Below are 15,421 nucleotides of genomic sequence, written 5' to 3'. Positions count from 1 at the left end.
AGTTGCCTTTCAAGCACAGGGATGCTCATCCTTTTCTATCTCCTTTCCTTCTCTAATTCATCTGCAATTCTTGTGGGGAGACAGAGAGGTCTGTTATTTCCTGGTCTATGCTATTTTTTCCTCTCTCCCTGTCTTTCACCACTGAAGTATCTCAGCAATGCCAGGAGGCTGGTATGCCCTGGGAGGGTAAGAATAGTCTACAATGGCAGAGGTCACTCCTGTTGTTGCCTGTCCACTTGCAGTTGCCTGGACAGATCCACACAGAGGTAGGAGCAATTGGATCTGATAAGTCAGAGCTGTTGTAAGACAACGTGTTAAAGCCTGAAGATCAACATTCAAAACTAAAAGTCCTGTTCAAATCCTCAAATTCAATTCATCAACACATTGTTGTGGCTGAGTTCCTGATTTCTGTCCTTGACCCTCAGCAAAAATTCCTTCCTTTTATACTTTTTCTTCCCTTTTTCTACCTGCTTTCTTCCCTGTCTAGGTCTAATCTCCTTTGGAAATGACAAAACTCTTAGGACATCAGGAGCTGGAAATGTTTTGAGCCTGTTCAACATGGAGCACTGGGACTCACTTGGATTTTTGATAGTCACACTCAATTATAATGTGACTATTGTAGGTAAGTAGACCTCTCTTCTTTCTTTTGCTGCTTCATATCCTGAAGTGCCCTACTGATAATCAACTTTAATTTCAGGTTCTGTGATCTGTGCTGTTAGTTGCTTTCTTGATACCTGATAGAAGAGATTAATGCATTTATTTTCTTGTTAAATAGATTACTTCTCTCTCTTTGATTTTTCCTAAACATTGCATAAAATATTCTGGCAAGGTTTTCAAATTTGGGTCTTCTTGATGCCAGGGCTTCCTGTCAGCTGGAAGAAGGCATCATGGTAAAAACACACAGAAGTAATGCTGAACTTATTCCACATAAAGTGAATGGTAGAATGTAGGCAATAGCTTGAGTAACAAATTACAAAAGTTAAAAAAGAGGACAGAAGACCCACTCTCTTTCAGAGGAGGAAGTTTGTTATTACTACCATTGTGGTTAATTATTTCTTTCCATTCTTTATTTTTTGTAAACAAATAAGGATCATATGCATTTAAAAAAAAAGCAAACCCCAGCAAAATGCCATTGTCTTTTCCTTAGCTAGCTGTTTGCTGCTTATTTTTCACCCATGTAATTTAAATAAGGTTCTGTTCCTCTTTCATGGGCTACAATGAACAAAGTGTGAGCCAGAGAAAAACTTTCAAGGGCCCTTTAGAGACTCTTTGCCTGCAGCAGTTGCTGTAGTTTATGCTGTGCACTGCAGGGAGCATCCAGCTGAGCCCCAGCGGGGTTGCTGGAGAGGCTTGTTCTTGTGTGCTAAATCAAGATTGGGTCTTTAGGGACAGGGATGCATGGAGGGGTTATCTCTCAAGTGTATGTCACACTAAACTACTTCCTAAGGAGCCATTGATTTTTCTTAAGCAGTACTCCCCATTGTACATGTTCAAATTAAAAATTGATAGTGAAATAGCGTGTAGTATTTTGAGCCTAATTAACTAATGAGCTTCAAACACTTTGAGGTCCTCAAAAGGGGAAAAAAAATGCTACCAAAGGATGAAACATGGTTTGCTAAAGATGATGGATGCTGTAGAGCTGGTGTTTCCCATTGACCCACACTGTGTCAAAAAGTGAGTAACAGGGCAGCCTGCCAGCAAACACGGGAAGCTGGAAACACAGCAAAACCACCACTACAACTCAGGTGATTGAAGATAAAATGGAAAGGCCTCAATTTATTTACGGCTGGATAATACATTATTTTGCCAGGAGCAGCAGTTTCTCTGATGATCTCTCATAAACCTTACACATTCTTCATGTTTTTTCACTACAGAGTGCAGTTTTGCTGTTCTAGCCCATAATCAATCTACTGGCCACAAATGGATTTTAGAGGGCACTTGAACTGTATGTTCAGTACAATAATAGGTATCACACAATGTTGTGGAAATATTTGAATATTTTAAATTAGCACCAACTACTGGGAAATAGCTTTATGGGAAATACAGAAGAAAATTCTCCAAGGCAACACCCATAAATAGTGTTTAAAATAGTTTATAGAAAAATGCTTTGTGGTATATTTTTAAAAGCCTTTATAATGTGTATTGGTGCTATTTCACAGATTGCACACAAAACCTTGTGTGCATGTGAGATGTGCATTCACTGCTAATGACTTGATTTTTCAGTACATTTCTCAGCCATTAATTCTGTCTAATATACTTCTCTTTAGTCACTGAGTCTTGCTGTTTCTCTGCTTGTGTTTACAATTTGTGTCTTAACAATTCTGTAAAACAGAACTAATCTTATAATTCTTTTATGTGGGTTCCCCCCCACACCTTTTTTTTTTTTACTGTGTTTTTCCTCTTTTCTTGTAGAGGATTATTAAATTGAACTACTTTTTCAAAACTATATAGGGAATTGATGACAGGATTCAAAAGGAAATGTGAGAAATTCAAATGCTAAACTCAAGTTCAGATGTTGAATATGTGTTTGTACAGAATGCATTTTTAACTTTTGGCAACAGAATTGTATATCTTTAAACCTTCCTATCCTGCCCAGGAAAAGGTTTTAGATTTTCATAGAATCATAGAATGGTTTGACAGAAGGGACCTTTAGGTCTGAGTGGAGAAAAGCTGCTCACTGAGGTGGACAAAGGTTGGAAATCATGGCCAAGATGAGACAACCAAAGAAGCAACAGAGAGAAATGGGTGAACATTTGCACAAATGTACGTTTGTAGAACACTTTGCATAAGTTTGTTAATAATAAAAATAAGTAACTGATGGTTGCTAGTAAATACCATTCTAGACACAACAAAGATTTTGCTGGCCACAGTGAACTTTACATGCAATGTCATGGAGCAATCTTTTCAGTCTAGATGAGTCTCATACTGTGTTACCTGAACTGTATTGTTGAAATAGGACAAAATTCAGGTGCAGGAACCCAACAACAAGGAAAAACTGTGAATGAAATGTATTATTTAGTCAGTTTTGATCTCTTTTTATCAGAGTGTTTTCATTAGGTTTCAGTTGGCATGGCTTATTTTGTGTTTAACTCCTACATTGTCGAGCCTAGGTGAAGATTATGGAATATGTCAGCTACACATTTTTCACTGGATTTTCAGCCCCAGTCAAAAAAAAAAAAAAAAAAAGGAGCTAATAAGAGGGAAGATTGTTTCCTCAAATGCCTCATGTATAGAAAGAGTATCACTGTATGACCTTTCTTCTCAGGATCTGACTCTCTTCTCTTTCCCTCTCTTGCAGGGAAGATCTGGCTGATGTTAATAGTCCTGCTGCGGATGGCAGTGGTGGTGTTAGCAGGCTACCCCCTGTACCAGGATGAGCAGGAGCGCTTTGTCTGCAACACCCTGCAGCCAGGATGCTCCAACGTTTGCTATGACCTGTTCTCTCCCGTGTCTCACTTCAGGTTCTGGCTCATTCAGACCGTGTCTATCCTGCTGCCCTATGCTGCATTCAGCATTTATGTTTTGCACAAGGTAGCTATGTACATTGTAAGAATGCACTGTCTGGTGCATGGGTGCAAGAGGAACAAGGGTTTATCAAGCCCTGAAGATGTGAAGGAGCTCTGTAGAAGTGCAGTTGTCAATAGAGAAGATTATTATGGTGCAGACAGCCTAAGTGTCCTTAATTTTTCAGGGGCATATACCATTCATCTTTTTATTAGGACCCTACTTGAGGTTGCCTTTGCAGCTGTACAATACTTTCTTTTTGGATTTTTTGTTCCTGACCGCTTTTCATGCTACCACTCACCTTGCACAAGCACTGTTGACTGTTACATCTCCCGGCCCACTGAGAAATCCATCATGATGATTTTCATCTGGGGGGTCAGCAGTCTGTCCTTTCTGCTCAGCCTTGCTGATCTCGTCTGTGCTCTCCAGAGAATGACAGCAAGAAACCAGAAGAACAAGCAGCTGGCAAACCTCTGCACAGAGAAGGAGTGCATGATATATCTTCCCCCAGTCCAGCACAGTAGCTCTTCTCCACCTCAAAATGGGGATGGCCCAGCAGCAAACAGCTGTCAGGCCAGTGATGGCACCTGCTCGCTCCTCCCTGACGAGGAAGAAGAGGCTGTTCCTCATCCTGCAGGTGTCCCTCAGCAAAGTGCCTGCACTAACATCAGCAGCAGCAGTAAGTGCTGTGTACCAGGAGACCTTGCTGTTAAACATCAGAGCACTGAAGAACCTTTGTGTGCCAGTGACCACCAAGGAGCTCCCTGCAGCCAAGTGAGACCCAGACTTCAGCAAGACTTCATTAAAGATACTGCCCTGGCTTTGAGACCTCAGATCGAGTCTCCCCTTGGAGTTTCTTCCGCTGTTGTCCAGAGCAAGCTTTTAGGGTTCTACCCTACAGCTGAGCTAAAAAGCCCTGATGCACAATCGAATTATAGCAGCACAAGCTGCCTGAGGTCAAAAAAGTCCGAATGGGTATAGAAGCCAGAGTGAACACTGTGCTGTGACCTTGACAGGGCAAATCATTGCAGCACTGAAGAGGCTTCAGGGAGTTTCAGCTGAATCCCTTGGCTGTGGTTATGCTGCAGAGACACTCTACTCCATTAGAGAAGAAGCAAAAACTTTGGATAAGAGTTTGAAGGGTATTACATTAAGGGACATGTTCTTTAGAAAATGTGACGTGTTTGGTTTTTTTTGCATGTAGATTGTTTTAAAAGGCTGTGGACTGTCACTGATGTGACTGACCTGGTTTTCCAGGAGTGTGTGTGAACACTTGTTTATTCTAACCTAGTTTTATTGCAAAAGATTGACCTTAGCAAAGACAGGTTTTCTACTCTCAGAAGCCTAGTTTATCTCCTCATACTAAATTCTCAAAGCCCACTCTAAGACAGGATATTCAAGAAGACTAGGCAGTGAATAAAATAAAAACACTTGTTTTGTAGCAAAGTGTTAATTTGTTAAAACCCCTGGATCCTATTGCTTGAAGGCAATACCCCTCTCCCAGCTAGCAGTGCCAGGGCAGCACCTTCCTCTGACACTGGTGCCAGCTGCAGTCTGATCACACCTGAGATATTCAACTACAACACCTGCCAGTACCTGAGGGGCCTAAAGGAAAGCGAGAGGGGGACTTTCTACACGGGCGTGTAGTGACAGGACAAGGAGGGATTGCTTCAAACTGAAGTAGGGTAGGTTTAGATTAGATGCAAGGAAAAATTTTTTTGCTTGATGGTGGTGAGGCAGTGGAAGAGTTTGCCCAGAGAAGCTGTGGATCTTCTGGATGTCCCATGCCTGGAGGTGTTCAAGGTCAGGTTGGATGCAGCTTTGAGCAATCTGGTTTCATGGAAAGTGTCTCTTCCTATGGCAGGTGTGGTGGAACTAAATGATCTTTAATGTCCCTTCCAACTCAAACCATTCTATGAACTACAATAACCACCAAAACAGAGTGGCTGCATCTGCATTAGCTGTTGGGCATGGTCCTGTGCTTGGGAATTTCTCAGGAGACAACAAGGAGGTGTGAGCCAGAAGGGTGTCAGAGAGTGCTCCAGCAGCTTGACAGGGACTGAGCAGCAATGCCCATGCTCTGGCTCCACTGACACATCTACAGGGTGTTACTCCTCAGCCTTAAATAGTCACACTGGGCTCTCAATTTCAGGAGGTGGGAATGAATCACCTGACCTGTTTTAGGGGTCTCTAAAGGTAAGATGAGTCACTTTCTAGATATACCTATTTCTCCCACAATATGATTATCTCATCATTATCCCTGGGTTTAGGGAAAATGGTTTCTACCCTGAAAGAAGGATATAGTGGCAATGTCTATATCAAAGTGCTTGCCCTCTTTGTCTGACAGAGTTATAATGCTGATAATTTGAAAACATGTCTAAATTGAGTGAATCACAGAAGATTTTATTACAGTCATGCTTTATGCTTCCCTTCATTGTTAATTCTGTCGCATTTGCATAAGCGTGGTCCAGCACTACAGCGCAGCAGAGCGTGAGATGAATTTTCTTTCAGCTACAAGTCCGTGGGGTTTGAAGGTTGCACATACCTGCAGATCATCAGTGGGAGTGGATGTGGAGGAGAGAAATGTGCTGGTGGTAGTGTCTTATAAAACAAATTATTCCGAGGGTATCAAGAATTGGTATTTGTAGATCCTGCTTGGTGCTGGAGTCGCTGTGATGCTGTTTAGACCAGGCACAGGTCAAGGCTTGCTCTTGTGCTGCCATGTAACAAATTTCTGTGATAACTCAAGGGTTGGCTCCCAAGTGCAGGGCATGAAGGGACAACAGCTTTCACAGTCTACCTTTTCTCTCCTATGGGTGCAGAAGTCTTCAAGACAGGCTCACCTGTGCATTATTTCTCACATGTAGAAGGTAAAGACTAGCAATTTTCCCTTCTCTTCTGCATTCCCCTAAAATTAGGTGGCTTTAATAGGTAGACAGAACTGCTCTTGGGATCAGGAGCAAAGTACTTTGGGATCCTGAGGTAGGCTATGGCCATTTTTAACTACTACCTTCTAAGTAAGGTTTTCCTCTCCACTAGCTCTGTTTGTTTCTTTTATTGTGCATACTTGTTGTGTGATTTGTCATTTCCAGGGTAGAAGCAGCATTAATTATTAAACTTATCATAGGCAGAAAAACATTAAATATTTAAAGTTCTCGTCCTCCAAAGCCTCTTTAATGGGGTCTGTGCTGATTACACGTGCCATGACAAAACATTGCAACAATGAAACCTCTTATGATTCATTGCATCTTCTCAGATGTGAGAAGGAATGCATGGAGCAAATGTGGATTCAGCCTATTGCATACATCCCACAGCATGAGATCTAAACAGGGTAGAAAAAATAATAAATGCATTGTGGCTGGACACAGTTTGGTTTTTTTTCTCTCTGGTAAGACATTTTTTAATGACTGAAGCGAAGTATCAGTTTGAAATGGGAAATATCTTCTTTGCATGTGAAATGGAAAGTGATGTCTTCATTTGTCTGCAGAGACTGTGGCCTTTGGGTTGTGCTGCATCTCTGCAAACCTGGCTGATTTTGGGACTTGTGGATCCATTGACCCACAATGCAGGTCAATGTATTTGTAAAAACTGCATATTAAAGGAGAAAAATTTGGTATGGAATTTTCCCTGGGGAGTGAATAGAAACCTCTGGCATCAACAACCTGCTGCTAGGGCAATGACTCAGAGATTTTACTACTATTTCTCCAAGTCACATGTATTAATTACAAAGATGCAGCAAGGTCAGCTGATTTGTCAGCAAGGGAAGAATGAAGGGAAGAAGTGTAAAGGAAGTTTGAACTGTTGTGAGCTTCCAGAGCTCAATGAAATTAAAAGTGATGGTTGGGAGGGACATCCACAGTGGGGAGGAGAAAATAGCAAAAAAAGATCTGCTTGAAAAAAACAAAGATCAGCTCTAAGTTCCCCTTGTATTCAATATCACTGAACGTGGAGGTGCTGTAGACATGTCTAGATGTCTTAAGAGTGAGAAAAGAACTGATAGATGTGAAGCGAAGAAGTAGCATGGCTTTCTGCTGTTAAAACAAAAATTTAGTCTTTTAAACTCATGTACTGGTCTTGTAAGTCCTTCCAGAAATTATTGCATACTCAGAAAAATATTGCAAAAATTTCTTATCATGTTCAACGATGTGTCTTTAAATGATTTCTTAACCTATATACTTCGGAAAAGCATTTCAAAGATGGGTTGAAAGCACAATACTCCTCAAAGTGCCCTTGGGGAGCTTTGTCTTGTGCTCAAAGTGCAGGTGTCACTTGCACCCTGAGGTGGCTTTATGGAACAATACAGAAGATAGATATTTTTTCCCATCCATCCTCGTGTGGTGCTGACCATGAGATTATACAGAAAGAATTGAGCTCCCTGGAAATAAAAGTTGGAACTGGTCAGAAAAATCTAGGATAAAATATTTTTCATGTAAGAAATAAAATGTTTATTGGAAAATTATAAAATATCTTAAAAATGTTTCTTTTCGTAGTATCTTCAATTGCACTTCAATAGCAATTCTCTTGCTAAAAAAGTATCTAGTAGGCTGCTGGAGGCACAGAATTTTCATGTTTTCTAACATGCAAAATCAAGTATCACTGGAAGTTTCTGCAGCATGAACATGATTGAAAGAAAAAAATTAATTTTTTTTGCCTCTAATTAAAATATATTTACATTTTTCTCTAAACAAATATTTTTTGTTTTGTTTTGTAATATATTTTTAAATACCCAAGTCAAAGCCAAACTAGTTTAGAAGCCATGATTCAGTCAGTTATAATCACTTTATCCTTTTCTTGCACTTTTCAGGTTGGGTCACTTTGATTTACTCTCAGCAGCATAACAGAAAATTTAGTCTTTTAAAAGAGCTGTGACTCTCTTCTCTTGTGAAAGACACTGTAGACAGGTGTCTAGGGAATGTATAATTTCCTGTCAGCAGCAGTTGTTCTGCATGAATATCTCAGTTCAGCCCAGAATAAGTATTAGATCTGAAGTTAGCAATGTTGAGACATCCTCAATGTATTCTCTCAAGTTATTATCTGCCCTTACATGGTACATCATTATTTCAATTAGCTTTCTAAAATAAATCCTTAAAGAGCACATTAATTGAGCATTATATTATTGTAATGTCCTGATTACAATGGAGAACAGATAAATTGTTACTGCTTGTAGTATTTTAGGACACTAAAGAAATACACCTCAAAAAATAGGACAGTGGAGTAGTTCAAAAGGCTGTTCTTTAACTTCTGTCTTTTGATCTGCTTTTAATAGCCCAATGTTCTCCTCTGACAGAGAAGTAATTTTACAACATAATGTCTTACATTGTAATTGAGTTGCTAAACTGTTCTGCAGATTAGATGGTCTCTGCTCACTCATAGCATGAACTCTTGGCCTGTGATACCCAGCAATGCTGTTCTGAAAGATGAGTTCACCAAGGCAGAAATGTGATCAGAATGTATCAACTGCATCTCTATATTAAAATTACCCCGTGTCCATGTAGATAGATTACAATCACAGTCTGCTTCACTAGCTTCTGATTTCTCCCACTTTGCTGCCTGTTTCCTTCCATTTGGTCTGGCAGGCAGGAGGTCCCAGGCCATCTCCACAGCTGTAATTTACTCGTGGGAGTCCAAGAACAGTTTTATAATCCTGTGCTGCTCACAGTGCTGTGGAAATGCCAGGAGGTAGAGAGCTGTCTCCAGTGCAGTGTCTGCAGGTGACCCTTTATGCTGAGTACTGGATTAGCTCTGAAAAGCTTTCACTGATGGACAATTTACTGAGTGAGGATGATGGGATTTTTTGAGCTTGTTGTTAGAAACTGGGGTTTATATGTGGTGCTCTCAAGAGTGATGGGGGATTTGGGCTCAGCAATCAGAAGTAATTTCCTTCATTTCTGGCTTTCCTATGTGAGTAGCATCTATTTTGCCAGTGAGACTTTAGGCACCACAACATTTTCTGGCACTGAAAATGCTACTTTTAGAAAAGAAATAACAATACCGGAAATAAACAGGAGATTTTTGACCTAACAGAATAAAATTTTGCTTTTTCCTCTGTGGTGACTTGCCTTTTCCTTGTACTGAAGATAGGCAATTTTTTTTTTTTTTTAAAGAGAAGCCAGGATAAGATGCTTTCAGAGCCCCACTTGTCCTGACAAATTAAACACCTACTTAGACACCCACTCCTTCTGCTCATTTCTCTATGAGTCAGTGTGAGTGATTCTTACTTCTGACAGACAATATACAGTGCAATGAGCTCTTTCTTTCTGGCACAAACTTTAAAGCTCTGTGCCATCTTGGAGGTCTAGTGAAGATATTCAAAGGTAGGCAGATGAACAACTCGTGTGCATTGGCTAACAAATCCAAGCTTTTTCCTTCTTCAGCAAGCCTCTTTCTAAAGCATTTCTCTGAAACATAAATTAGGAATATCTATAACACAGTTTACCAGTTGTTATGCACTGACAGATACCTGTTTTTCCAGGTTCACCAGAGACTTTCACGTACAACTTGGTGACTTGATGGGACCTAATCTCTGAATGACTGGAGAAAAGCACAGGATTTTCATTGCAGCCTCACTTTGGTCTCCCATCAGTCACTCAGAACTGATCACACAGGCTGCCAACCTCTATGAAATTCACAATGTACCCGATATTAAGGAATGGTCCAAACACAGATTTTTTTTTTGTAATATAGATAGATAGAGACAGATGTGGTAACAATCCACCTCATGGGCTGGTGTTACAAGAAACACAGAGCTACTTCAGTTTGGAATAAATCAATCCTAATTTCCAGAGCTTATAGCAATAGAATTTAGAATGTGCAGATAAACAGGAAATATTTTCTTCAAATTACCCCTATCTGCGAAATATATTCCATGACTTTTACACAGAAATATTGACAACCCCTTAGAACAACAGTCTTATGTTCCCTATTTATTTGGCCCTTTGTACTTCAGCAAAAATCCTAAAAATAATATGGTGGGGGGGCAGGGGGGGAAGGAGTCAGGGGTTGATTAAAACATCCAAACAGTTGCTTTATTTATACATGAAGTTCCTGAAATATTCCTACAAGGCTTATTTCCAGAAACAACTTGGCTCAGCACGCTTTATCTTCTGAGAACTTTTCCTACAAATTGAAAGCAAAGGCTTAAGCAAAACATTTAGGTTGTTTATTTCTGTTGACATGCTCATTGGTATCCATCAGTAACACTCTTATTGTGTAGAACCTGGGATTCAGCCCAGTAGAACCTGGACACCAGGTCAGCTGAAACAAAGTTCCACACTGCTTCTGACACCAAATTCTGTACAAATTCTGCCCTGGAGTATATGCAGACATCATAAGACTAGTCCAGCTGGGGCACCAAAACACAACTTCCATGTTTCTGCAGTCCCTACAAAGCTGCCCTCTGCATCCCTCAGGCAGCCTGCAGGCCCTGCCAATACAGACTGAACACCTTGAACTCTGAGGCCTTCTGCTGATAAATGAGACTTTAGTAGATGACTTGAAGCTAATCCCATCCTATAGGGCTGCATTGAGAAACTATGGCAAAGCTAAGGCCAGACAGGGCAACTGTTTATTACAATTGTGAGCACAAATCTGTGGCTGCGAACTTATCTACAGATAAATTTATTTGGACTGGAGAATCATCAGGATCTTCCTCAAAAATGGACTATGCAAAGCATCTCATGAGGGTGTGGGTGCCTCAGTCAGCACCTGACAAGAGCTCGTGCACCATCTCAGGGAGCACTGAGCTCTCTTGGTGGAGCATTCCCTGGAATTTCCATGTTAGTGTCCATTTTAGTGTTTGCAGGAATTAGTTTGTGAAGAGGAAGTGCTGGTAAGTGCCAACTAGTTCCCGTTTTGCCAGTGCCTTTATCCTCTCTCTCCCTTGATGCCAGGCAGGCTCTCATGGTACAGAAGGCTGTTTGTCCAATGCTCCAGCTGCCAGCACACATCTCAAAAATCAGCAAGGTACAGTCTCCACCACCCATCTGGGAGCACCACTTCCAGGATCTTTGGCAGTGTGTTTCCAAAAAATGAGGCAGGACTTGATTGGCAAATAGTCTGCATTGCTGTATCTGACTGATCCAGCCCACCAGCAGCAGCAATGCAGCTACTGAAAAAGGAAGAATCCTGGTATGAAGGGTGACACAGGAAAGGGGAAAATGTGATAAACATTGTCTTCAGCTGCATACAAAACATTCCTTGCTGTTTTCCCCTCTTTGCCTGACTGGATCCATCTCCTCCTCCATGTTATGCTAGCATGCTGGGATGAGCTGAGCATCCTTGAGGCAATGGAAGATGCCAACTCATGGCAAATCCACTTTCCAGAAAGGATTCCCTTGCTTTGTCATGGCCTTGGCAGTCACTCTTACACTGGTGAGAGTTTCTGTCTGTCCAGAATTGTCTCACAGCGTTCTTTGTGTCTAACAGAGGTCAGGTGGTGACTTTGGGGAAGGTGGTTCCCATTTGTACCTGGGTACCTGGCAATTTGAATGGAATGCCACCAGCATAGGTGGTAGTGGTGATGACATGTAATGCAGGCCACAGGAAACTGAGGAAAAGTGGCCTTTTGCAGCTCTAGGGTTGGCTTAATTGACCAGGCTTTTAACTGAGAGAAAAACCTTTGCAAAAGCTGCTTTAGACAGTCAATACAGACCAAGAAGCTTTACTGGCAGAAAACCTTACCAGACAGGTCTGTGAACACGAGCATGTTTTTGGAAGCTCTGGTTTCCCCATTAGAATGGGTTTGCATTGTTAGGACTGTGCCAGCTGTGCGAGCTCTCGGGCATGCAGCTGTCAGTTGTGCTTGGAGGCTGGTCTCAAAGAACAGAGGGACCTTTGTCCTTCTCTTGAAGATTTATGTAGCATTTATGTCCAAACTCCTGGTGGCATTAGTCTGAAGAAGTCTGTAGCTAGGAAGGCTTTACATTACCTTGACTATTTTTCTTAACAAGTAAAAGAATTGTGGCTCACTGTCAGGAACCAAGTTCCCTCGAGCCCCAGTCAGTGCACACCAGGAGTCCCATCTGTCAAACGCCCACTGATGGACATGAGGATGGAGAACTTGTGGGTGTTTTTCTGAGAGTGAGTGCTTCCTCTTGGCTGCCAGTGCTGTGTAAAGATGGAAGATTTACAGCCCACAGGTCTGGTATGCATCCAAATCTGGTCCCTGGCCCAGGCTGAACCCCTGTTGCCTTCCTTCTCCCCTCTGCCATAAGATATTGGTGAGCTGGTGTTGGCTTTTGGAGAGGGTAGGAGGCTTCCACACTAAATACCAGGGCTAGGACAGCTCTCAGAAGATGTCTGAAAATGCCAGGCTCAGGTATAAGACCTTCATTCCCCACAGTTTGTTGCTCTTTAGCAGTACTTAGCAAGCTGAGTTACCTAAGATTTTGTTTCAGGAAACATTAGGTTGGATCATGCTACTATTTTATTTGAACATATTTGCTGCTCTCTAGAGGAGCTCATGGAACTTGCATGATTTAAGGATATGTGGTTATGTACTTAAATTGGTCTTAAAATTTGGATAAATGAAGAAAATTTCAAAAAGGAGGAAAACTGAAGTAAAATATAGCCTCTCTAAAATTTTGTCAGGAAATGAAGCAACAGCAAAATAAAACTTAAAGAATATAGAGAAGTTAATATACCACAAAGAGGTAGAAGAAAGCATGTGAGGGGATTGCCAAAAGAGGTGATACTAAAATAGCACCTTTTCAATAAATTATGATTATACTGAATAAATTATTATTATACCAATCAAAGGCCTTGTCAAGAATAACACTCCCCCATCCAAATCCTTAGCACACAAGGCGCAGAGTGCTTTTAAGGGGTCAAAGAGGTCAGAGCAGTGACTAAGAAGAAAACTCTCTACAGAGCAATCATTGTGCCAGCTTGTACAATGACATTAGAGAGCCCAGGAAATAATGTAAAACTTGAGCAAACAGCAGTTAAAGAACCCATCAGCAAGAAATTACTGAAATCTTGCAGCAGAGATGACAGAAATAATCACCAGCCTCTCTTGGGAGGGTTCAGCTCAAGGTTAAGACACCTGCACTTTGTCACATAGCTGTGAGGTCGGTGTCTACAGTCCCACTACTCTTTGAGGAGATCTGGTCAAATCCAGATCTGGGCTGCAAGTTGCCCACAAAAGTATCCCATGTTATTAGAGTTGCCAGAGGGTAACTGAGATATTCACCTGTGTCTTTTAGACATGACAGAAAATTACAGGAGACCCATGCTCATTTGGAGAGGCAGGTAGAGACTGGAGAGGAATCTCCAGGATCACCTGGAGCTCCTGTCTGAGCAACAGAACTGAGGCCCACAAGTAACTTAAGAGTCCAGATTCTGCTTCCATGACCTACTGACAATATTTCTAACACTCTATTGACTGCAATAAGAGTTCACAGAATGCCCTACCTTCAAAAAAACATATATTGAGATACCTACCTGCATTTACATGTCCTAGTCTTGAGCTGAACCTCAGCCTTCACCTAAACATGGCCCTTGGAGGGAGGGGGCTGGAGGGAGGAGGGAAAAAAAAAGGTATGAAAATGTTGAGAAATATTTAGGCAGTGATAACAGCTAGAGAAGCACTACTATAGAGAATGTTACCTGTCAACAAATAGGATACTGGGTTTTATTCAACAAAAGAGACACAGAAAGCTAAGTTGGGAGAACAGTATTGCTGCTGACTTGGAATAGCATATGATGCCAAACATTTTCACAGTAGAATTATTTAGAAAGAGAGCACAAAGGACAAAAAACACACTGGTCATGCAATTAATATATTTCAAAAAGACATCTTGTAAACCACCAACACACTCCAAAATCTTCTAAAATGCAAAAAGAAAAATTGACACTATAGTCTGACTTCCACAAATACAGTCAATATGGCCACATGGTCATACACTGAGCTCTTTGAATTCTCATGTGTGCTGTTGCTAAAGACTTAGTTGAGAGAAGTGCATAAAAGAAGTGCTGTATTTCCAGAGGAATATGGCAGGAAATGTAAATACACAGCTGGAGCAATTCTACAGAAACAAAAAAATCGTCCAGTGTTGACAGAGACAGATGATCTCTTAGTATCAGGAAAACACAGTTGCATCAGAATCTGCCACTTCAGCCATTACTTCAAAAGACAGGACATTTAGAGGTAGACACATTTTATTTTAGGAGACATTACAGAAAAAGTTTGTTCTGCCCAATGTTGATGACTGCTGACTGGAAACAAAAAATGGCAGGTGTTTCTTAAAAGCAATGCTCTTACTTTTCTCAAAGACCAAATATAATATCACTTAATGTAAAACAACTTTATCACTTTCCTTCCAAGAGACTGAAATTATCTATGTAACACCTTATATTCAAAAGCTTCCATAATTAAGTTGAGATGAAACCAAGGCAATCTATAAAAGTTGTTGTATGCACATTATTTACTTTCAGCTTCCACAGATTGTTCACTGTTGGTTTTGGACCTTACAGAAAATTCAACCCAGAATAATTTTGCATTAACTTCTTCTAAGACAAGCAGAAATATACAATTTTTAAAAATATTCCTGTCTACTCTATTTCCCCAGAAGGAATTATATTTGAAAGCACTGTGTAAATTCATGGGTTAAACCCTAATTCAGAAAAGTACTCTTATTCAGGAAAACATTTGTGCACATGCTTACTTTCCGTATCTTATAAAATCTCACTGAAATCAATGGGACTTTGGCATGCACTTAAATAGCTCTTACCACCCTACATGCTTATGATCCACTTCTATTCAAGAATGCAATCAAGCACAAGTTTCTGAATCAGGATCTAAAGGTATTCTGTGAAAACCATTTCTATTCCAAGCTCTACTAATAAATTAGGTTTTTTGTGATTTTGCTTTTTTTCCATTAAGAATGTATAATGTGAATGTGCTTTGCTTCATTTTAAG

General features: G+C 40.7%; 1 protein-coding gene across 1 annotated transcript; it reads left to right on the top strand.

Annotated features, from left to right (window-relative positions):
* The first annotated feature begins 558 nt into the window (after window positions 1-558).
* On the top strand, window positions 559-4,485 carry GJD4 (gap junction protein delta 4). The gene is made up of 2 exons (XM_041489915.1): window positions 559-622; window positions 3,299-4,485. Exons 1-2 carry the CDS (start codon window positions 559-561, stop codon window positions 4,483-4,485), a joined length of 1,251 nt encoding a protein of 416 aa, XP_041345849.1.
* Window positions 4,486-15,421: the final 10,936 nt, after the last annotated feature.

This window comes from Pyrgilauda ruficollis, unplaced genomic scaffold (genome assembly GCF_017590135.1).
Source record: "Pyrgilauda ruficollis isolate IOZ18807 unplaced genomic scaffold, ASM1759013v1 scaffold12, whole genome shotgun sequence".
Taxonomy (NCBI): Eukaryota; Metazoa; Chordata; class Aves; order Passeriformes; family Passeridae; genus Pyrgilauda; species Pyrgilauda ruficollis.
Note: the sequence above shows the minus strand (reverse complement) of the source record. Positions and strands in the feature narration are given on the sequence as shown.

Excerpts from the sequence above, each read along its gene's own strand:
- GJD4 (XM_041489915.1), top strand. The coding sequence starts at position 559 with ATGGAGCACTGGGACTCACTTGGATTTTTGATAGTCACACTCAATTAT. Across the intron at positions 623-3,298 it reads TTATAATGTGACTATTGTAG|GGAAGATCTGGCTGATGTTA; the intron begins GTAAGTAGACCT and ends CCTCTCTTGCAG.